The 25,659-nt window shown below is 35.8% G+C and overlaps 1 protein-coding gene across 1 annotated transcript in view; it reads left to right on the top strand.

Annotated features, from left to right (window-relative positions):
• The window catches only part of RYR2 (ryanodine receptor 2), a 537,153-nt gene that overhangs the window by 164,179 nt on the left and 347,315 nt on the right, over positions 1-25,659 (top strand). Inside the window, exons 13-16 of the mRNA XM_061190410.1 lie at positions 5,104-5,268; positions 10,035-10,156; positions 19,174-19,357; positions 21,720-21,855. Of these exons, the coding sequence (XP_061046393.1) occupies positions 5,104-5,268; positions 10,035-10,156; positions 19,174-19,357; positions 21,720-21,855 (607 nt within the window). The remainder of the gene's footprint in view (positions 1-5,103; positions 5,269-10,034; positions 10,157-19,173; positions 19,358-21,719; positions 21,856-25,659) is intronic.

The raw sequence follows: 25,659 nt of genomic DNA, 5'->3' as shown, positions 1-25,659 counted from the left end.
CTCTGTTACTGAATCAGGTCCAGCTGCTTACTGCTTACAAAATCGATACTCACAAATGTTGATAGAAAGGAAAGTTGCCTTTAATCAGAATGCTGACGGTCTGGGGAGACGGTGGACTCAGTGTCCCCCAAAAACTACCTCTGAAGATTCTGCTCAACCATGAAAGCCTTTAAAGGGAAACAGGGAAGTCGTCTCAGTGAACCACTGAGATAGGGGGTCCGAATCCTCGCCATCTCCCACTGCGTGCAGGCGTGTGTGCAGGCTTGTTGATTCCTCGTGATCTTTCTTTAGATGCTGTCTTGTTCACACAGTTCGTTGGCGAGATTACTGACGCAGAAGCTAGGGAAGAGATCTGGTCATCTGTTAATTACTTATTCTTCATTTCTACTTCTTTGATCTATGGAATGAACCAATGGATTAGGCAAGGTATTGTGTGGTCAAAAGATTTGAAAGCGGTGCTAGGGCCAGAGGTGAGTAGAGCATGGGGGGCACCTGGTGTAAGGTTAGTGACAAGACAGAGGGGCCCCCTGTAGAGAGCTCTTTCCTGCAAAGAGCTTTTTTCCTGCCAAAAGCTGCTTACACCTCCCAATACAAGAAAAGTTTTAAAGCCCTTCTGTCCACAAACTCACCCACCAGAGTGTCTCCTCATGAAGTTTCTGAACACCAGGGCTAAAGCAAGCTGTCTATTTTTTTTTGCAACTCTGCCCTGGATGGGCTAAGCTTGGCCTGGTCTGTCAGTCCCAGCAATTTCTCTGACCCTGTAGCATTTTTAGACTCATATTTCACAGTGACCAACTATTCTGTGCCAAAATGTGGCCCCATAAAGAAGCAAATAAATAAAATTTTTTTGACCTTTTAACTCTCCTAACTTTAGCCGTTATTTGTCTTAAGGAGAACTGGCTATTACCAAAACAAACACTCCATCATCTAAGGATAAAGGCCTTTGTTTTCTTCCTATCAGCCACTTGACAGAATGATTTGGAGACATTTAAGGAAGATTTCAATTAATGCTAGAAGACTCTGTTTGAACCACTTTGTCCGTATAATAAAAACATAATCCTATGGGACTAGTTTAAATTTCTTAATGAGTCTACTTTATCCAGTGAGTATATCCAATGCGTATGTATCATTTAATGAGGACAGTTGTTCAGAAATAGTTTTGACTTAGTCATGAGCCAGTTTGGTATACCCAATGCCAAAATATCACTTATTATTTTTCAGGCTGATCTTTTTTACTTCTGGAAGCATTTTGATACTCAGTTGAAAATTAGATTTGCCAAGCATTCATGAGTAGGATTGTTTGAATGCAAGGATTGGGAGTAGTTTTTTTTTTTTTCTTTTTCTCTGAAGAGTGACGGTGGTTTTGGCAGGCAGTGAACCTTGCTCGAATGAAACTCTGGTTTCTTTCTCTCTTTGGCAGTGGGCTGTTGCTTGTACTATTTATTTGTGCTCAGTTATTTCAGTTTCTAGCTGCTGCCATTAACTGGGCCTCCCCTGAGCATGCATAGTATAGTGGTCAGCAAGAATTGAGGCAAATTTTTTTTTAAATTTTATTTATTTTTGGCTGCATTGGATCTTCGTTGCTGTACGCGGGCTTTCTCTAGTTGCGGCGAGCGGGGGCTACTCTTCCTTGCAGTGCACGGGCTTCTCGTTGCGGTGGCTTCTTGTTGCAGAGGCTTCTTGTTGCGGAGCACGAGCTCTAGGCACTCGGGCTTCAGTAGTTGCAGCACGCGGGCTCTAGAGTGCACACTCAGTAGTTGCAGCGCACCGGCCTAGTTACTCCTCGGCATGTGGAATCTTCCCGGACCAGGGCTCGAACCCGTGTCCCGTGCATTGGCAGGCGGATTCTTAACCACTGCGCCACCAGGGAAGTCCCTGGGGCAAATTTTATAAACAGATTTTGTGGCTACTTTTCTCATCCAGGATTTAGCTTATCTAATATTATGTCTGCTTGTGAGCCCCAACCTGTGTCCTCTGATACCTCAAGTATCAATACGGCAGCAGCTTTCTTCTGCCTGAGCTCCAGGCAGATTGGGCGGGCCATGCCCCAAGGCAAAGGCTGCTTTTTACAGATCACTTGGGTACTCTGTCTTTGGAGAGAAGTCTGCTGTTCACTTTCTCTCTGCTTTTGGTCCCTCTTAAGTGCCTTCCAATAGATTCTGAAAAATATTTTTTCCAAATTTTCTGTTATCTGTGGGAGGATTAACCCAACTAAACCACACCGTCATTTCCCAAAGCCAGAATAACTCAAAAGAAAAATAAATCTAGATGATTTACAAAATAAATCAAAGCGATGCTGAAACTAAAGGCCACTAATTTAGATATAGGGTAGCTAATATAGGGTTTTAGGAAGATTACTACTCGCCTAAGCTGGACACGTTATTTCTAGTAATACAGACTAATTATCTGTTAGAAGCTTCTACCAGCTGTCACGTTTTCTTGACTTGGTGGTTGGTCACAGCATCTAGATGATTTTCACCTGAATTTCTCCTAAGCCTGAGCTACAGAAAATGATAGGAAATAAAAGAAGGAAAGAGCATGACTGCCCTTTATTCGTGTTTCTTTAGCAAATAATCACACTTCTTTTTTTCTTCTGTAATGTCATTTTAGCAGCTCTTACCTGAGTTGAGGATCAGAGTAATTATGAAAACCTGGTCATCATGAAGTTTCACAGTTAAAATTTCTAATCCAGAGAGAGATGTGAACTACTTCAGTAAAAAGCAAACACAGCATACCTTTGCACTTAGTAACTGAGGCTTCTCAAAGCACAATCCACAAGCCTATAAATAGACTACATACTAATTTCCTGGGATAAAAGACAAACAAAAAGAACGTTACAGGCTCCTTGTTTTATTTTGAGGAGATAATTGCATTGTTATATATTTTCCCTAGAATTTAATTTTCCTATTTATAGGGTTGGTATAAGTAGATTAGTAGTTTATATGGTTTGATAGAATGAAATTGGAATGGTTTAGTATCTGTTTTATTGCAGATTCTTAGAATAGTGTTTCAAGTTATTTGCTTAATGGTTAAATCAACTTAACTCATAATTGCATTCACTTTCTTATATGACCTTGACCCTTTTTGCATTAAGAATTGCAACTCGGGCTTCCCTGGTGGCGCAGTGGTTGAGAATCTGCCTGCCAATGCAGGGGACACGGGTTCGAGCCCTGGTCTGGGAAGATCCCACATGCCGCGGAGCAGCTGGGCCCGTGAGCCACAATTACTGAGCCTGCGCGTCTGGAGCCTGTGCTCCGCAACAAGAGAGGCCGCGATAGTGAGAAGCCCGCGCACCGCGATGAAGAGTGGCCCCCGCTTGCCACAACTAGAGAAAGCCCTCGCACAGAAATGAAGACCCAACACAGCCATAAATAAATAAATAAAAACAAATACTTTAAAAAAAAAGAAAAAGAAGTAACAGATGGCAATCCAAGGCCCCGAGTTTGTTACTTTAAAAAAAAAAAAAAGAATTGCAACTCATTTAAATTTTAATTTTCAATTGTTGGCAGAGTGTCCGTAATTATTTTGGAGTTGCTAACTATTAGTATGGTGCAATAATACTATGAGAAATAAAAAATCTGTTTTACTTGAATTGCTCCTTTTTGTGTAAGAGACATAAAATTTATTCCAACCTAATCTTCAAAAACATTTGTGTAACTGGCACTAACTTCACACGACAGTCAAATAGCCAAAGAAATAGACGAAACTTAGTAAATTTAACAAGGAAAGTTAGACCAAGGAGAAGAATAAGAAATCACAAAAGGAGGTATTGTAACCAAAAGAACGTTAGGTTTTTGTGGGGTTTTTTGCTGTTATTTTAAGAACTCTACAGAACTTCAAGACATAATGAGTTCTTGAAGATCAGAATGAAGCATGGGAGGGAAAATTGAAGGAAGAAGCATTGAAATAAATAGGGATTTAGGGGCTACCCTGGTGGCGCAATGGTTAAGAATCTGCCTGCCAATGCAGGGTACACGGGTTCGAGCCCTGGTCTGCGAAGATCCCACAAGCCTCAGAGCAGCTAAGCCCGTGCGCCACAACTACTGAGCCTGCGCTCTAGAGCCTGCAAGCCACAACTACTGAGCCCACGTGCCACAACTGCTGAGGCTCGTGCGCCTAGAGCCCGTGCTCCGCAACAAGAGAAGCCACTGCGATGAGAAGCCCGTGCACCGCAAGGAAGAGTAGCCCCCGCTCTCCACAACTAGAGAAAGCCCACACACAGCAACGAAGACCCAACGCAGCCAAAAATAAATAAATAAATAATTTTATAAAAAATAAATAGGGATTTAAAAGAAACATTTAGTTGGTATCAGAGGACTGATTGCTTCTTCATAGCATAGGGAGCTTAGCATGGCAGCCCTTTAGGAGTGAATACCTCTGTGGTCCGAGTTAGAAACTACAAGTAGTTGAAACTGAATTATAGCATTGATTAGTTTGAAAGAAATCATCATTATGTCTAACATCCTTATGAAGAAGGAAATCATCATCACCATTATCAATACGATTTTCATGGTCAAAATCATTAGAATTTATTGAAGTGTTTATTTTATCTCAGGCAGTGTGCTGAGAACTTTGCATTCATTATCTCATGTTTTCTGATACTCTGGGGGAGAGTCTCTTGTTAGCTGTATTTACAGATGAGAAAACAGAGGCTTAAAACGTTTAATTAACTTATCCTAAGGTCACAGACGTAATAAGTGGCAGAGATTGGACTCAAAATTGGCTTTTCTGTCCCTCAAACCTATGCTCTTAGTCATCAATCACAAAAATAATAATCTGGAAAGAATATGAAGCCTAAATTACTGATTTTAAGATCTCTGGTTTGGAGTTTGCCATGAAGCAATATAAAATTTTGTGTTATGGCCAAAATAATTTTCTGCCAGTATGAATAATTCAGGAATATGTTATTTATCTCTGCAATCTCCTACTTCAGTTTCCAGTCGAGGTTGAACTGCTAGCATGGAACATTTGACCATTACTATTTCAGAGGATGGCAGAGAGTTGCATTTTTCAAGGAACATTATTTACAACAAGGCAAAGTTTTTTCGATATAAACTACTATTTGTAAAACCTTTTCTTATCTTTTTTTTCTCTCTCTCTTAGGAAAAATTGGATGTAGGGGTGAGAAAAGAAGTTGATGGCATGGGAACCTCTGAAATAAAATATGGAGACTCAGTGTGCTATATACAGCATATCAATACGGGCTTGTGGCTAACTTACCAGTCTGTGGATGTGAAATCTGTGAGAATGGGATCCATACAACGTAAGGTAAGAGTATTTCAAAACAGTATTTATGGCAGTCATTATTAATGAACGAAAAACACAAATGCACGACAAAAAGAAGTAGCTAACCCTTTCAGCCACCTGCTAATGTTTGCAATTTACATGCTAGAGGTCCAGTCCCACCCTAATAAACTCTCTGGTTTTTGTAAGTGAACAGCGCTGGATGTTACATCACTGATTTAAATACTAAGTGAAGAAATACGCTACTCTTTTCTGGATCCTAGCTTGGTCTGCCTAATTCACTGTGTCCTCTGTGATGCTGCTGGGATTGTGTGTACAGTATCTTTTTTACAATGCTCAATAATGCTCATGCGTAGAAATGTTTAGTGTTTGTGAGTTTCGTTTCTGTTATTCCCCAAACTCATTTGCAGACATGCTCATACACTCACCTCTGAGTCCTTCACTGACACCCCATCGCTTACAAGACAACAGTTACACCTTTTGATAGTATGTGACGCCCTTCCTGACCTGCCTCCCATCTGTCTCTGCCCCATTCTCCTATTCTTTGTCCAGTCTCTAGGTGTCTTCAGGTTCCCCAGCACACCAGCCACTTACAGCACATTCCTTCCAATGCCTCAAAGAAACGTGGCTTTTCCACATCTGTGCCTTTGCACATACCATTTCCTCTGTTTGGAATGCCCTTTTAAATTTCTTTTTTCCCTCCATTCAGTTCCTATCCATCCCCCAGGGGTTAAGTTTAAAGATGATCTTAGACGTTCTTCCTATCTAAGTTCATCTAGTACACCCTCCTTTGTGTTCTCATAATATTTGTGTATTATTAAATTTTATATACACTCTCTGTGCTATTTTATTTACTAGGCTACATCTCTCTCTAATTTGTGAGCTTCTTTATGGCAAGTACATAGCATAGATACTAGATTGTTCACATTTCATGTTTTTACACCGCCATGTAACAGTACTCAGAATCAGATAACGGGATAACTATTATTTCTATAATAGACCTTGGAAGGGAAGTAGTGGGGAAGAAATTTTTATTTTCAGTAGATTTCCTAATCGTAACATATACACATTCCAGTATGGATTGTTCAAGGTTATTGCTATCTTTTTAGAGTGACCAGTGCTGATATTAGTGGAGTGGGAAGCTAATCCTGCTTTGATGGAGTTGGGCTTAAGTGCATCCCTGTACCACCTTCCTCAGAGCTTCGGATGGAGAGCCTGGGACAACTCTCCTGCAGACCCGTATAATCGTTATGATACGATCGCTTGTCTTTGGGGTCTTTGATCTAGGCTCATAAATTTAAATATGTTTGTATTCAGTATTTGTATAGCGTTCATTCTGTCCTGCGACTGAGCCTCGCTGTTTTTAACTTTTTATTATGGAAATTCAAATATATGCAAAGAAAACAAAATAGTACAATGGACCCTGTGTATCCATCCATCAGTCACCTTCAACATTTTCAATGCTCTCCACTCATTTCATTTACCCCTCACCCTGTTGTCATTATTATTACTCCACTCTGTTATTCCTTAATCATGGATTAAAGTCAGAGTGGGACTTACATTCTACATCATAGGCTAACAAAGAGCTTGCTTTATAGAAGAATTTGACAGGGGTGTTGAGAAGCTAACCAGTCTTATTTACATTAGTAAAGTAACATGTGAAACAGACTTTATAGGCCATAGAAGAGATAATCTAATACAATCTCTTCTGTAAATGTATTACTACTTCTAGAGCCATCTATTATATTAAATCTTTGTCGAGAGACTTCAGTGTGGTCATGACAGGTGAGGACTTCTCAGTCTAGATCTCCTAATTTTTATACACTTCCCAGTTAGCTAGTATCTTCAAATCATTTTATTTTTCGAGAAAAGCATGTTGGCTGTATATTCGCCAAATCTTTACATATTTGAAACTGACTTTCTGTTGTTTCATATGAATAAAATCTTGGTTAGCTAAAAAAATGTCTGAATCACTTTTCATAGGTTTTATGTATCCCACTTAGTGTGGATATTCATGTTTTGCTGCAGAAATATAAATTTATTGATTATGCAGTGATGCACCTACCATACCGGGTTTATACATTGTATTACATTATAAAAAACCCCTGAAAACTCTGAATTATGAAATGCATCTGTCACCAAGGATTTTCTAAAATTTATTTTATTGAAGTATAGTTGATTTACAATTTTGTGTTAGTTTCTGGTATACAGCAAAGTGATTCAGTTATACATATACATATATTTTTCATTAAGGTTTATCACAGGATATTGAATATAATTCCCTGTGCTATACAGTAGGACCTTGTTGTTTATCCATTCTCTATATAATAGTTTGCATCTACTAACCCCAAACTCCCAATCCTCTCCCGCCCCTCCTCAGCGACCACAGGTCTGTTCTCTATGTCTGTGTCACCAAGGATTTTTAATCAGCACACGTAGGTCTTTTAAAACGGAGAGGAGAATTGTGCAGCATATCTTTGGCCTCCTTTTCTTACAGTTGTAATTTCTTTCTCAGGAGCACAGCTAGTTTCTCTCCTCCAGGTCAGCCGTCTTCCCCTTTGGCATTCCTATCGTTCTTACCCAGTCTCTGCATTTTGCTTCTCAAATGTGTCCCCCAAATCACTCACTTTGTGTTCTTTGATGCAGTTCTGTTCCTTAATGTCTTTCCGTGCCTTTGAAATTTTAGTTTTCTTGTCTTTTTCATTATCTCACCCAGGTCACTTTTTATCTCAGCGTGCTGTCTTTTCATCTATTCTGGTTGTTCATCCCAGTATGACTTCTTATTGCGAATTTTCACTCCTCTTTCACAGACGTTATGCCTTCTTGCATCCTGTGGACAGTTGAAATAGTTTATATATTTAAATAATATCTTGCTATTTCTATTTTATCTGACTTTTTAAAAAATCAGCAATGATTGCTAAATTTTATCAGTTGAAGAGAGAAAAAAATCATGTTTTAGTGTCTTTTACTTTGTTGATAAATAGATTAATAGACATCATGATATTGAAGAATCCTTACATTCATAGACTAAACCCAGTTTGGCCTAGTTTATTATTCTTTTGAAATCTTATTAGATTCTATTTATGTTTTATTTAGAATTTATCTAGAATTAGCATATATATTCATTTTATATATGAAATTTATATATGAATTTTTCTTTGTTTATGGGTACTGAAATTTGAATTTCATACAATTTTCAGGTTTCATGAAATATTCTTTTCTTGGTCTTTTTTCAGCCATTAAAACTGTAGACCATTCATAGCTCACAGGCTATATAAAAATAGGCAGCGGTCATAGTTCACTGACTAGTCTACCATTAAGAGTATCATTTCTTTGAAGATTCATTAGAGCTCACTTGTAAAACTGTCTAGTCCTACAATCTTTTAAAAATTGGATCTTAAATTTCCTTTCCAATCTCTGTTTAATAAATTGGTATCCTCAAATTTTCTACTTTGTTGGGCGGATTCCTTTTGATGATTTTTAACTTGCTGGGAAGCCATCCTTGTCCTCTGGAGTAGTCAGTTATGTTCTTAAATTAAAAAAAAATTTTTTTTGGCCATTAAGTTCAAAATAGCATTGTCTTATTATCATTTTATAATTTTAATGTCTTTTGTATCTTATATTCTTTTGTCTGTGTTTTTTTCTTTCTTTCCATTTTATCTTTAGCCTGGTTTGTGAGAGGTTTAACTATTCTATTTATCTTCTCAAAAAATAAACATTTCGGGTTTATTCATCCTTTTCTCGTATTTTATTTGATTTCTAGTTCATTAAATCCTCTTTTTATCTTCATTAATTCCCCTTTTCTATTTAGTTTGTTTTTCTTTTTTAGAGTCTTAAAGTGAGTAATACATTCCTTCACTTTAGTCATTTTTTTCTTTGTCAATGAAGGCATTTAAGGCTACAAAATTGACTTTGAATACAGATGTATCTGTCTCATTGATTTTGGTGTTAGGAGTTCCTCTTTACATTGCTTTCTAGGTAGTTTATGATTTTAGTTCTGGTTGCTAATTTTAGTTCAGTATACCTGATTAAATGTTCTAGAAACATCTTGCTGTTAGTGTTGAGTGAAGGAAGTTAGACACAAATGGTTCCATTTACATATAGCACACAAGTGACCTTTGCTGTTGAAAGTCGTGAAGATGGGGAACATTGTGGTGGATGGGGCAGGAAGGGAACTCCAGGGCAGGTTTTAAGGTGCCATATTGTTCTCTTTCTTGATCTGGGTGTTGGTTACATGGTTTGTTCACTTAATATTTTGCACTTCTCTCTTCATGTTGTTCTTTCATAGAATGTTCAAAAATGTAAAGCTAACAGAAGAACTAATAAAATAAAAACATTTTTTTTCAAAGAACTGAGATGCCTTAGAAGCATTGCTCAGTACTTATTAATGAACCCAGCTATGTTCAGAACTACCGAATAACTGGTATCCCATGTAATGTTTTCCTTTGCTTCTTTGTTCAGAGTTTGCTTAGACTGTGGATGAATCATTGAACATAGATATGTGAAAACATTCTAGTGATTGGTTTTCAAATCAATATATTTATTGATTGGTTCTTTAAAACAACAGCTGATTCATCTTTAAAACAATAACTGAATAAATATATTGAATGACTGATTTGTACAGGGACCTGTGCATATTATTTTACCTGAACCTGACAGCTCTCAGTTCCCTTCACCTGTCTTTTAACTCTGTTTACTGTCATGGCTCACCTTTTTGAGTTGCCTACTTCTTAACACCCATTTGAAAAAGAGATACTGGGAGTAATGGTGTTATTTCTGCTTTCGTGCAGGCTATTATGCATCATGAAGGTCACATGGATGATGGCCTAAATTTATCCAGATCTCAGCATGAAGAATCACGGACAGCACGTGTCATCCGGAGTACAGTCTTCCTTTTCAATAGATTTATTAGGTACATTGTCCTTTGTTGTGGTGGTTGTTTAATATTTTATTTTAATTTTCTTATCAGATTTACAAGTAGACAATTCTAAAATATACTGTGGTGGTAAATCTCATACAATTTGGCAGTTCTGCAGAACCCGTTAGAAAATGCTAGTTAGATGATTTTATGTCTTTCTTTGAAATGAATTTTTTAAAAAAGACTGTGGTTTTAAAAATTATATGTGTAACTTATAATTGATAGCTGTATGTCAGAATTATTCTATAACATATCCCTGTGCTAGCCCTTTCACACTGGAGGTAGTACAGCCTACATACTTTGTGAGTTTTGAACTCAAAAGAACGATTCTTGAAATAAGTAACCTTTCCCACCCTAATAATGGAAACAATTGCATATCTACAAAACTAAATCAAACTTGTGTCCAATGTGTTTTCTGGGAACATTATACCAATATATACTCTGGTTGGTGATGGATATTATGTATCTCTTTAAGCTTACCAATTTGATGGGAAAAAGTGATATATATGTGTATATGTATATATTTATAGTAGGTACATATTTACTTATAATTATTTTAAAAATTTGCATTTATGTGAGAATTGTGAAAAATGGGTGTTGACCAATTTTCTTCATTTAGTTTTTTCTTTGTGATTTACCCTATTATTTGATGATATTTCTATTAGGCTGTTATGAGCTTTTGTTATGTTAGAGATACTAATTACCTATAATCATATATAAATTGCAAATATTTTCCCAACTTACTGGTTTGGAAAGATTTTAAAGTGTTTTTTCATCATAGTTTACTCTATAAATCAGCATATGAAAGACCTTTGCCACCCAAGATTATATAAATATTCACTTAATTATTCTCTGCTTCTTTTATAAACCATCCCACTGTGTGTGTGTGCATTTGTGTGCATACTTTCATGAAATCAAACAATGTGTACAGTATTCAGCTTCATCATATCCTTGGTATTTATCTCACCTCTCTGCCTCATCTAAACCCTAACCCTTTTTAGATGGAGTAAGGCTTAGAGATGGGGTAAGCATCAGATTCTTATCATTTTTTATGGTACTTATTTCTTGTAATAAATATATTTTTGACTTTGAAATTATAACTTATTTTAGGATCGGTTCAACTTAGATTTTTTTCCATCTTGTTCTTTCCATGGTTCTTTTTGACTACAGCCTAATCAGTTCTATAAGGATTGAGGAAAATAATCATAAATCTTTAAAATAGTCTGTTTTCTATGTAATTATATACATCAGTACTGACTTCTTCAACTACAAAAAGACAAATTTTTATTACATTGTGACTTGTGTGGTATTTTCAGAGGCACTATGGAGATTCCATTTGGCAAGCGAGAGCTAAATTAATACCAGAGAAAAAACTGATTATTTGTTTTAAAACATATTTTGTCAGAAAGATACTATATCCGTGTTTAGACTTAATGTAGTAATGGTATGTCTTAAATGGCATTTTGTATGTTGATCGAGATACGATAATTCATCATGGATGTGATTTGCTTTTGCACATTGGCTCTTTGCTCAAGACCAATCATATTTTTTTAAAAAAAGTTGTGTCTGTGATTTGGAAGCTTAATTTTAGAATCTGACACTTGCTTAATTGATTAGATAGAGAACCAAACATGGGAAATGTGGATTCTGTGGCAAGAGTACTTACTGAATTATATATTTGCTGCTTCATATTGAAATTCAGTTTTTGTTTGGGTTATTTGAATGAAATTCATTTATTATACTTATCTTGATAAAATAGGTTACTTATATAACCTATATTTAACTATAGTTAGCTCTCTGTATCCAAGGATTTTGCATCTGTGTATTCAACCAACCATGGATCAAAAATATTAGGAAAGAAATTCCAGAATGTTTCAAAAAGCAAAACTTGAATTTGAAGCATGATGACAACTATTTACATAGCATTTACAACTATTTACATAGTATTTACATTGTATTATGTAGGTTAGCTAGAGATGATTTAAAGTATACAGGAGAGTATGTGTAGGTTATATGTAAATACTACACCATTTTATATAAGGGTCTTGAGCATCCACAGATTCTGATATCTGAGAGAGGTCCTGGAACCAACCCCCAGTAGATACTGAGGGAGGGATGATCATTTAAAAAGATTATCTGATTCCCATTCTGATCTTTAATCTTTTTTTCTGTTTGCCTTGGGTTTAATTTACTCTTCTTTTTTTGGTTTCAGAGGATGAAGGCTGACATCATTGATTTGAGACCTTTCTTATGTCATTTAGTGCTAAAATATCTGTCCTTAGTGGCATCTCTCACTCTTTGCTGTGCTGTGTTTCAGTTTGCCTTTTAATTGCTTCTTTGACCAATAGGTTGTTCAGTTTCCAAATATTTGGGGTTTTCCAAAGATCTTTCTGTTACTGATTTCTAATTTAATATCACTGTGGTCAGAGAATATACTTTGTAAAACTGAATGCTTTTAAATTTATTGAGACATGTTTTATAGCCCAGGAAGATCCAAACAGCAAAACCTGAATTTGCTGCATGCTGGGAACTGTTTATATACATGGCATTTACATTGTATTTACCACTATTTACATAGTATTTACATTGTATTGTGTCCTGTAAGTAATCTAGAGATGGTTTAAGGTGCACAGGAGGATGTATGTAGGTTGCATGGAGAGACAGGCATGGCAGCTCCGAGGCAGCCTGAACAAATTACAGCCCTTAGTCTGTCCCTGAACCAGGAACAGTGTTATAACTCAGTCTAAGCACCGGTCCCTTTTCTGTTACCTTCATAGCCAAGGTCATACTAATCAACTCAATTACAAGTCCTCTCAGACATTTTCATAATGTTTTCTGTTAGTTGCTCTACCAGAATATGGTCTATCTTGGTAAATGTTCTGTGTGCACTGTAAAATAAATGTTCCATGTGCCCATTCTCCTTTTATTGGGTGGAGTGCTAAAGAATGTCAATTTGATCTAGTTGGGTGATAGTGTTGTTTAGATCTTCTTCTTCCTTACTGATTTTCAGTCCGTATGTTCTATTCATTATTGAGAGAAGGGTATTGAAATCTGACTATAATTGGATTTTTCTGTTTCTCCTTGGCAGTTCTGTCATTTTTTTCTTCATGTATTTTGAAGCTCTGTTATTAGGTTCATCAAAAAATCTAGGATATAATAAACTGACCCCTTTATTATGAAATCACCTGTTTTAAATCCCTAGTGATATTTGCTATGACATCAACTTTGTATGATGTTAATATAGCACTTCTGCTCTCTTGTTTTCCTTGGTGTTAACATTGTATATTTAAAAAAATATCTTTTACTTTTGACTTACTATTGTCTTTAGAGTCAAAGTGCATTACTTTTAGGCAGTATGTACTTGGGTTTTGATTTTTTTTATCCAGTTTGGCAATCACCGCTTTTTAATTGTGAAGTTTAGTCCATTTATATTCATACGATTATTGATATATAAGTTTGCCTGCCATCTTGTTATTTGTTTAGTATTTGTCCCTTCTGGTCTTTGTCCCTTTTCCTTCTTTTTCTACCTTCTTTTGGGTTGAGAAATTTCTGCAATTCCATCTTATCTCCTTTTTTTGTTGGCTTATTGGTTATAATTCCTTTTTTGTTATTTTAGTGGTTGCTTAAGATGTTTAGCCTACAACTTTAACTTATCACAGCCTACTTTCAGGTCATTTTACCTTTGTGAGTAATATAAGAACATTTCAACAGTATACTTCTCTCCCAGTCTTTGTGATGTTTTTGTCATACGTTTTGCTTTTATAGATGTTATAAACCCCACACTACATTTTTATCATTTTTATTTAAGGTCAATTAGATTTCAAAGAGATTTAAATAATAACAAATGCACCTAATATTTTGTGCATATAGTTACCATTTCAGGTGTTTTAATCTTTATTATTTTTTTGAGTATTTGCATTTCCTATGGGTAGTTTATCTTTATTCCCGAAGTGCTTCTTTTAACATTTCTTATGGTGCAGGTCTCCTGGAGATGGAAACTTTGGCTACTGTATGTCTGAAAATGTCCTATTTTACCTTCATTTTAAGTGATTTTTTTTCTGGGTATAACATTCTAGGCTGACTTTTTTTTTTTTCTTTTGGTTCATTGATTTTTCTTCTTATCGATGATTATATTTTATTCTTCTTTACCTATCTGGTCATTTTTGTTTAGTTGTCAGACATTGTAAGTTTGTTGGGTACTGGATATTTTTGTCTTCCTGTCAATATTTTTGAGTTTTTCTGGGAGGCAGTTAAGTTACTTGGTTACGTTTGATTCTTCTGGAATTTGCTTTTAGGATTTTTGGGGTGGGAGCAGATCCGTGTTAAATCTAGGGCTAATTATTCCCCACTCTTGAGGCAAGACCATCTGTATACTCAACCTGATGCCCCATGAATTATGAGAGTTCCCAATCTGACTGATGGGAAGAGGCACCATTTCACATCCCGTGTGAGTATCGGTTACTGTTTTCTCTAATTATTTCAGAAGGCTTTGTTCCCTGCCCTGGTAGTTTTCTCACGTGTACGTGTTGATCAGCCCTCTGCTGAATATTTGAGGGGGACCCTCTGTATTTCTCTAGAGTCCACTCCTGTGTAGCGGTCTCCTCTCTGGTACTGTGTCCTGCAAACTCTAGCAACCTTGGTCTCCCAGACTCTCAGCAATGTCTCCTCAACTCAGGGAGTCTTCTTTACCTCACCTGGGTTCCCATACCTGTATCATGGCCTAGAAATTCTCCTAAAGCAAAGTGGAGCCATTGTAGGACTCACCTTGGTTGTTATCATATCTATCCTTTATTTCTTGATGTCCAGTGTCTTGAAATGTGTTCTTCTCCAAATATTTTGTCTTGTGTTTTTTTTGGAGGGGGAGGAGGGTTGTTTCACTTTATCTTGGCTGAAAGCAACTCAGATGTAGTTGACACATGAAATTCGTATTTCGAGATGAGATTCCATGTTTCCCCTGGCAAATGTAGTCTAATCTTTGCTAGTTCTATATTGATATTTTTTTCTCCTTCAGATTTCTAATCACAAGCCCATCATCAAACTACCATCTTTTCCTAGTTATCCAGCATCTCCTTTTAAAAGTGTGTCTCTTTCCTGTGATCATGTAACAGATGCTATGGATGAAGATAATGAGTCTGTTTCTCTTTTTAACACTTAACTGACCTTAATTATGTATTAGTTTTTCAAAAATTAAATTTTAATTTAGCTTTATTTTTTTCTCTTCTTTTCTTTCTGGAATACTCACCCACTGGTTATATTATTTAATTCATCATGTTTATATATATTTCTATATATATGGATTTTACTTATGTGCTTGTTAATGTTACTGAACTATTTGAATTCCTGAATTTATATAACTTTAATGTAGCTTAATGTAATTTAATATAGCTTCTTTAATATAGCTTAGAAACTTTGAAAAGTTTTACATAATTATAGAACATTGTAAAGGGTATGTTATTTTAAGTAACATAGTTTGATCCTTCTATCACATTCATGAAAGCACTAAAAGTATTTAAAACCTCAATATCTTTATAATATTTTACAATATCCACATATTTTTCAAAGTAAAATTTTTTAGGTATTCATTTTATTAATGTAGATTTATATACAATTAAGAGACTCATTTAAAAAAATGTAAACTCACACCTTTCTTTTTTACTTCTTAGAGTGGAAGTTGAGATCTATTTTGTTTTTGTTCATTTGTATTTTTCTTATGCAGTTTATTTTCTGTGACCCTTCTGGTCTCTCTCCCCAAGGTTAGGGTAGTGGTGGTGGTGGGGTGTGTGTGAGGGTGTGTGTGTGTTTGCATTTGTTTTCATGTATAGGGGAAAGGGTTCTATTTTTCTGCACTGTTAAAAAAAAAAAGGGTATAGCTTTTTTTCCTCTAGGTATATTAATAAATGTATTCTTTTTAAAAAAATTTTTTTAATTTTTGAATTTATTTTTTATACAGCAGGTTCTTACTAGTTATCCATTTTATACATATTAGTGAATAAATGTATTCTTGAAGTAAATGGGATAAGGGAGGAATGTATGTTTGTAATATGATTTAATCTTCAAATTATAAAATGTAGACCTGGAATTCATGGCTTTGATTTTTGTTGTGACATAGCATGCTTCTACCACCTTAGATTTCCCCCAATTATTTATTTTTTCATTTTTTTTGTCCTTGATAAATTAAGATGAAAAATGTCTCTTTATTGGATAGTCCTAAAACTTAGAATCATTAACATTTTTTTTTAACTTTTCATTTTATATTGGAGTATAGCCAATTAGCAATGTTTTGATAGTTTCAGGTGCACAGCAAAGTGACTCAGCCATACATATACATGTATCCATTCTCCCTCAATCTCCCCTCCCATCCAGGCTGCCACATAACATGGAGCAGAGTTCCCTGTGCTCTACAGTAGGTCCTTGTTGGTTATCCATTTTAAATATAGCAGTGTGTACATGTCAATCCCAAACTCCCTAACTATCCCTTCCCCTCTGGTAACCATAAGTTTGTTCTCTAAGTCTGTGAATCTGTTTCTGTTTTGTAAATAAGTTCATCTGTATCATTTCTTTTTAGATTCCGCATATAAGGGATATCATATGATATTTCTCTTTCTCTGTCTTATTTCACTCAGTATGACAATCTCTAGGTCTATCCATGTTGCTGTAAATGGCATTATTTCATTCTTTTTAATGGCTGAGTAATATTCCATTGCATATATGTACCACATCTTCTTTATCCATTCCTCTGTCAATGGACATTTTGGTTGCTTCCATGTCTTGGCTATTGTAAACAGTGCTGCAATGAACACTGGGGTGCATGTATCCTTTCGGACCATGTTTTTCTCTGGGTATATGCCCAGGAGTGGGATTGCAGGGTCATATGGTAGCTCTACTTTTATATTTGTAAGGAACCTCCATACTGTTCTCCATAGTGGCTGTACCAATTTACATTCCCACCAACAACGTAGGAGGGTTCCCTTCTCTCCACACCCTCTCCAGCATTCATTGTTTGTGGATTTTTTGATGATAGCTATTTTGGCTGGTGTGAGGTGATATCTCATTGTAGTTTTGACTTGCATTTCTCTAATAATTAGCAATATTGAACATCTTTTCAGTATGCCTCTTGGCCATCTGTATGTCTTCTTTGGAGAAATATCTGTTTAGGTCTTCTGCCCATTTTTTGATTGGGTTGTTTGTTTTGACGATATTAAGCCTCATGAGCTGTTGGTAAATTTTGGAGGCTAATCCCTTGTCGGTCATATCATTTACAAATATTTTCTCCCAGTCTGTGGGTTGTCTTTTCATTTTGTTTATGATTTCCTTAGCTGTGCAAAAGGTTTTGAGTTTAATTAGGTCCCATTTGTTTATTTTTTAAAATTTCCATTATGCTGGGAGATGGATTGAAAAAGATATTGCTGCAATATCATTAACAGTTTTAAGAGTCTTGGATAGCATTTGTCTGACAAGAGGCTTCTCCTGGAAAGCAATTGAATGGTTACATTTCTGATAGCAGATATATTCAACCTAATAACCTAAAAACTGACATTTGCTATTATTTCTCTTTAGGTTTGAAAAATATAGATATTATATTTGAATTACTTTTGAATTTTATTTACTTTTGCATGATGGGATTTGAATTTGACTTTGTTATATTTATCATTCAACTGGAATTAATGGGTTAAAATGTTTAAAACAGCAATGTTACATTGCATATGAGTATTCATTTTAAAAAGGGAGAAATAATTTTCTTCTGACAAGTCATTTCTGTTGCTTTTTGGGCATAGAAGGCCTTGCATAGATGACAAGACAAGGTAATAGATGAATTTCATTGGTATACTTGATTTGGAATTACAGGTAGAAACTTTAAGATAGTCACACAGTTTTACTGTTTGAACTGTTTATAAAGCTGAAGTATAATATTCCAAAATTATTAGTAATATTTATGTAAATGATGATATATTTTAAATAATAGCATCATAAAGTTCAAAGATAAGCTAATTTTTCATTTGTAAGGTTTTTATTGTTTTTTAAAATATAAATTGTAATACAGTTGGATAAATGAAAGAAATATTTCCTTGGGATAAAATATTGCCATATAATTTTGCCGATGCAGAGGGCAGAAAAGGAAGTATAATATTTTATGCATCAAATTTTGTCATGACTAATATGAATGTTACTATATTAACTATAGTATAGGCATTTTCCCATTCTTTTATGGTATCTGTTGGGTATTTTTTTACTGAGCTTTTTATTTTGGAATAATTTTGATTTACAAACATTATGCTTTAAAGTGTTTCTTTCCAGATACATACAAAGCTATGAGTTTTAAAATTCAGAGTCTCAGAAGACCAACAAATTAAATTAACACATTTATATGCCAGTCATATGCTTTTCTTCAAAGGCTGGAAAATGCAACTCGATGCTGTTTCTTAATCTCCTTCTTAAGTACATCTCTTTCAGACAATGGAACAGCATGTTAATATATTGTTTTCTGATTAATAAGTGAATTTTCTAAATTATTATCATTGGGATATATCTTTAAATTGGCAGGAATTAGGCAGGATGGCAGTGAGTGTCAGTGATAGCATAGCAGTTAACGGTGTTTATGCCAAAAACAAAACAAAACAGAACAAGTAAATGTCAGAATTATGAGCCTGGGAAATTGCATCTCAAACGGTGAAGTATATAGTGTTTTAAAATGAAAATCAGTTGGTTTCTAAATATTTAGACCATTGGTTTTGTAGGCATTGGTTCTCCAGATCCTTTAGATTTTCTTCTAGATGAGTTTCTCTTGATACTGGTGTTTTAAATACAGCATTATATATACTTGACGGAATATAACATTTCTCATTTGAATATATTCATTATTTTTGTTTGAGGAAAATTAGGGCCTTTCTTATATGTTCCTTTTACAGGCATGTAGGGAGAGAGAGTAAAGCTTTCAATCATCTATAGACTGAAAAATAATAAAATAAAATTGTGAATCACTGATGTGGAGAAACATTTGTTATTTATTTTAGGGGCCTTGATGCTCTCAGCAAAAAAGCGAAGGCTTCCACTGTAGACTTACCTATAGAGTCTGTAAGTCTAAGTCTGCAGGACCTGATTGGCTACTTCCACCCACCAGATGAGCACTTAGAGCATGAAGATAAGCAGAACAGATTACGAGCTCTAAAAAATCGGCAGAATCTCTTCCAGGAAGAGGTGAGTTTCTACCAATGATCGTTTCTTTTCTGTCGTTGTCTTGGGGAAACAACTTCTTGGTGGGGAAAATTCTCTATCTATTTGACATCTGCATTTTGAGATATACATGAGCAGGTGTACTGCTATACAAGGGAACAAGGGAACCAGGCCTTGGGGGAATCCTGCAACGGTTTTTGTTTCTCTCTCAGTAAGTATTAATTTTAAAAGATGACACTCTTCGCTTCTCTGGCAAAAGACGTTTTATTTTACTGTCTGCTCAGCTTTCACTCTGATCGTTGTTGCACAGTAGTTTGCTTTATGCTCGTTATATAAAAACAGACTCTCAAAGCGTCTAAATGGATACTGGCTTTGGAAAGCACAAGGGTTTTTGAAGTGTTCAGCAGGTTCCTTGGTGCTCCTTGGAAATGCTTCAGGATCCACTGGAGCTTTGTGTTGGGGATGGAAGTTGCCTGGGAGAGGGCCACCTGGGAGGCAGGCTGCAGACTCCCTGCTTGGACAGAGCACCCGCATTTTTTCTTTTTGCATATGTTAAGATTCTGTGATTTTATTTTCCGAAAGTTCCCCTGCTAAAAAGAGCTCAAGTGCATATTTTATAAGCAGAATAACAGAAGGACCAAGAGATACATCTAATGGTCCTGATGCTAGTGTCCGAAATAGTACCATGTATTCAAGAATTTCAGTGGGAGGATGTCAGAGTTGAGCTGGCAAATCAGGCCAGATCAGCAAGTGTTCCCATTCTTCTCAGTGCTCCCTGTATGTGGATTACTGCATTTTTCTGAGTGAAAGTATCTTTGTAAAAAGTATTTAAGGAAAATGGTTAGTGGACATGGTTGAGTTCCCATAGTTCCTAAATCTATGTTCTTCTAGTTTTAAAACTGTTTCCTAATTTTCCATCAAAAGCCGTTGAAACGTACATTAATTTTTGAGGATTTTTTTTCACTGTGTACAAAAGAAATGACCTATCTAGAGCTCATAATGGCATGAAAGCACAGGAAATGTCAACATAAACCTATAATAGCAACATGGAATAGTTTATTGGGATCATTTCTTTTTGTACATGCCAAACTGTTAGGTATACTACATTTATTTAATATCTAGAAAAATAAAATGAAATATTGGGCTGTGAAAATTTTAAATATTGACTTGGATTAGTGTTTTTTTTCAATTTCTCATATAAGACAATCTGAATGGGAACCTAGAAATGATCTTAGGGTCATAATGCCTCTTACATTCTTTGTGTGAAGTAAGTTAATTTAATTTGTCAACTCTTTATAGCTCTTCCTTTCATGGGCTTTGCCTCGTTTTGACAACCTTGATCTAGAAATAATAGTAAAAGCATAATTTGAAAAGTAGACAGCTTCTTACAAAGTTCTGTAATGAATTTTTGATTTGCCTTAAAGATATGTTTTCATGAGCTTTTCTTTATTAATTTAGTATATCTTCAGTTTACTATTAAAAAGGAATGATGATGATGATGATGATGATGATGATGATGATGATGATGATGATGATGATGATGATGGTATCCTCCCTAAAAGTAAGGATCTGCTCTTATGCTTATGCAGGGTAGGGGGAAAAATCATTTTCCTCTACTCAGGTTCATTGGTTTGGGCCCTGCAGTTTAGACCGACAGAAGACAGATGTACAAGAGAACAACGAATAGATTATTAATGTGTGCACCATGTGTATACAGGGGAGTACTCAGTGATGGGTAACTCCAAGGAGTGGTTAGAACTCAGGTTTACATAGCATCTTAACACAAAGAATAATAAATTTGTAGGGAAGTGATAAGACGAAAGGAATTTTGAGCTTGGAGGGGCAACAAATTGTGGGAAGGAAATATATGGGAGAAACTAGTGGGCAGTAAGGGCTGGTTTGATGTGTAGATCAAACATTGTCTCAAGCATCCTCCTGCCCTTCCTGGTGGAGCAGAGAAGGGTAGGGAATTTTCCGTGTCCACTTTTTCTCACTTGCCTTCAGCCCAAAATAATCCTTACGCCAAAGTGGCATATTTTGGGGTGGCACACCCTGAACCCTTTCACTTACGGTAGAATACTGTTATGACGGATTCATCATTCTGCCATTAAGCCTTGCAAATGTAAGTATGAAGTACATATCTTTATATTGTTCCGCTTCTGTTTGAGAACAGCACTCAGGATTTAAAAACCACTCGAATCATTTCAGGAACATTTTATTTCACATGCAAGCGTGTTTCTTCCTGTCCTTTGAGTAAATGAGGTCAGTGTTCTTTATGATGAACGGACTTATTTTACGCCAGGCTTTTTAAAAAAAAACCGACTTAGCAATTTTTTGCCCGTGAGCAGAATCGCAGTTTCTGATGGGGATTTTTCTACCCTTCCAGGGAATGATCAACCTTGTGCTCGAGTGTATAGACAGGCTGCACGTGTACAGCAGCGCTGCACACTTTGCGGATGTCGCTGGGAGAGAAGCAGGGGAATCTTGGAAATCGATTCTGAATTCTCTGTATGAGTTGCTGGGTAAGAAGTATGATTGGGCTTTCAAGGCACCCGACTTATGTCTATTTAACATGATCATGTAACAGTTACAGCAGCTTTGTAACATGCTTCTTAATTGAGGCTTTCAAGTTTTACTTTAGTTGCACTAAAGTCAATGATGTTTAGCATTTAAATCCATTTCTCAGCGTGACAGGTGGCCAGAGCAGTAGTTTTGCCTTTGGTTAAAGGGGGCAAGTCATCTAGGGTGTAGTTTTGTAGGCGAGGGACCTCTGTAGGGATGTGCATTAAATATTCCCTTTTTGATTCTGAAGTTAGTCATACAAGAGCCCATCTTACTCCTCACAACCCCATCTTGTCAGGGATCTCCTCCAGTCTCCTTCTCTAAGCTTGTGGAGATCTGTATCTGCAACTTCTAGGTAACTTGGCATATGCTCAGCAAAAATTGCAGTGGTTTATGATGCATTCCTGGTCGCGCTTTGCAGACATTCATAACGTTGTTGGATGGCTTCAAGGTGATGATGTACGTCAGAGGCTTAACATTAGCATATTATTGTTCTTCTTATCATACATGCCCACTTCTTTTGGATACTTTCGTTGTCATCTTCTCCCTTGTTAACATAGTCATGCTTTCTTCTTCCACTTCTGTTTTTGTTCTTGTTGTTTCTGCCTTTTAAATTTGTCTTAGAAAAGGAACTTTAGTTGGAACTGTTGGATATGGCAAGGAAAGTTCTGGATTAGCTGATAGAAGGCCGTGGCATCATGATTATTGCAGATACACCCTCCTCTTGGTTTCCTCATCAGAAAATGGAGGAACAAAGTTTTTTTCGTAGTTGCCTCCGGGCTGAAATGCTACATTCTATTACTTCACCCATTCTTTGAACCCAGCATCACACACCTCATACATTGGTAGCCTGCATCTCTGGTGCGTAGACGGTGCTCAGCAGATGTTTGAGATATAAACACCTGAGACCGTGTTGCTAGCTGGCTATTGTGAGATTTCTGGTTAATCTCTGTGCTTCCACTTCTTTTCTCCACCAATCTTTATTTTAGACTCTGGGAAGCCCTCGCACACTTCCTCATGCACTTTCATTGACTCTCTGATACTTGGTGTATAACTTCGTGTTCTAGTCTTCAGAATACTCAAGCCCCATGGCTGGTCTGTCCCTTCCTTTTCACCTGTGACTTCAGCCAGTTTATCTCTAGTCACTCGGCATTATGTCCTGCCTGTCCTTACCTCCAATCCAGTACTATCCCTCCAGACTGTCTAGAATTATTTTATATCAGAGACTTGATATACAGGAAATATATATTTCTATTTAAAATATATATTCTATATTAAGTATGTATGTATATATGCAGCATATATTTCTTAAGTATATGCATTTATTTCCTTAATTCTTTACATCCCATTTGATTAAGGAAGGATTTAAGGGAGCTATTACTTAAAATTGACATAATTAGGACCCCCTAGAACTCACATCATAATGGAAGATAGCATAATAACCATATATGTCACTAAGAGAGCACACAGTGATTTCAGGCAATGCATGCTTTGTGGCTTTTAAACTAATTTTTTCATGCAACCAGAGACAAATTCTGAATGTACTTTCCACGTGTACACACACACACACACACACACACACACACACTCTTAACTTTAACTTTTATAGTTTCACACGGCTCTTCCTCAGAGGGTTTTTGTTAATCCCCTACCCCCGTGTATGTGTGTGTGCATGCGAGTATGTATGTGTGTGTGTATATATGTATTATATATATATGAGGCAAAACACTTGAGATATATATATATATACATACATATATATATGTCTTCAGAAAAGCTTCCTTTTCTCTTTTATCTGTTTTCTCAAATATCTTTCCTCTTAATTGCTTGTATAGTCTCCTGAAGGGGCATCCTTGGTAACAGAGACTGCTTGGAGTCCAATGGACCTGGGTTTTGATAGAAGCTTCATCCATTCATCAAAGATTAATTGAGTGTCTGCTAGGGGATATGCCGTAATCTGGGCAATGAGGTGCAGTTGTTAACAGGATATAGTCCCTGCTCTCATGAAGCTTATGGTTGTGTAAGAGAGACAGGCGGTGTAAATAGCAAAGCTAGCCACAGTGCTGTACAGTTACTGCCTCAACCGTCTCAGTACACATTACTGTTAAATCATGTTAGTAAGTGATTAGTAAAAGACTGATAAATTTGACTACATGAAAATTAAAACTTTTAGGATAAAATCATTACAAAATAAAAAACAGATAGGAATTTTGTAAAATCTTCAATCTATATGAAAGACAAAGGCCTAGTTTCTGTAATATACAGAGTTTTCATAAATGTATAAGAAAAGGGAAATAGAAAAACAGACAACAGATGGCAACGGGTAGTTCACAGAACAATGAATAAAATAATAAAATAATAAAAGATTCTCTACTAATAAGTAGAGATCATATTTCACTTATTAGATTGGCACAGACCAAAAAAATGGTAATACCCCTCATTGGTGAAAACGTTGCATAGTATCTTCTTGGTGGGGGTATAAATTGATGAAATTTAAAAAAAAACAAACAAACCTTGGTCAACAATACACGTAAAACTTTAAATGTACATATCCTTTTACTCTCAGAATTTCTACTTTAAGAAGTGTATTCTAGAGATATATTTGTGCAACTGTGGAAAGGATGTCCACTGAAAAATTGTTTATAAGTAGCATAAAATTGAAAACAATTTTTCTATCAACAGGGGATTGGTTACATAAGTAATAGTATACCTATAGAGTGTAAAACTGTGTTATTGAAAATTGAGATAAGTATACCATTTGGAAAACTGTAGGAAACAGGCTAGGTTTCTGGTCTTTTTAGTATGACAATCTAGGATATGGGATTAAGGGGGAAAAAAAGCAAGATGCTTACTGTATGCATAGTTAGATTCCAACTGCATAAAATTAAAAGTATGTAGAGATATACACATTCTTGTATATATATTGGACATTTCTGAAAGGTTGCACAGAAAGCTGTTAGGTGGCTGCTTCTTGGGGGAGAGATCTTTTATTTTTCTGTGTGTTCTAATGAACATTTATTCTTAACCTATTTACATGTATTATTTTTATAATTAAAAAAATAGGTAACAGAAATGTGTAATGCTAGATAATTGATAATGAAAGGAAAAGTTAATATATTCATTCCAGTTGAGTTAAAAAATAGAATATGTCAGTGCATATAAAGAGAATCTTTTTCAATATATACATGGTAGTTTTAATAATGGTTGTTTCAGGTGAATAGAATTATTAGAGATTTTGTGGCTTAAATGTTCCTTTGACCACTCTTGATAATCTGTTTTTGTTGTAGTGAGCACTGATTTCATGATCAGGAAAAAAGTAGTGAATAAAATCTTATGTTGACTGAAGAACCATCTGACGCCAGTAGTTTTTATTGAAGTCGGTGTAATCATAAGATAGGTAGACATGTATACGTAAGTGTATATTTCACCTTGGCTGGAGAAGTCTCAGATCGGCAGCGGTACTTGGAGTTCAATGTGATATTTATATCTCATTGTCCCTCTTTACCCAGCTATCAGAAAGTTTGCTCCAAGTATCATTAACTTCAAATTTATTAAGCCTCCTCCCCATTCTTGCAAAAAGGTAGACAGTAGGTTCTTTCATGAGGTTATGTGTGAAATAAACCTTCTTCTTTTACTTCAGCAGGTTTATTTAGCATGGAGAGAAAAGGGAGAAGGTGGGAATGATAATCTGTAACAATTTAAAAATTTGACGTGGGTATATTTAATATGTGTTTAAGTGTAGAATGACAAAAGCAGATTTATGA

This window comes from Eubalaena glacialis, chromosome 1 (genome assembly GCF_028564815.1).
Source record: "Eubalaena glacialis isolate mEubGla1 chromosome 1, mEubGla1.1.hap2.+ XY, whole genome shotgun sequence".
Classification (NCBI taxonomy): Eukaryota; Metazoa; Chordata; class Mammalia; order Artiodactyla; family Balaenidae; genus Eubalaena; species Eubalaena glacialis.
This window is presented reverse-complemented; position numbering and strand designations above follow the sequence as displayed.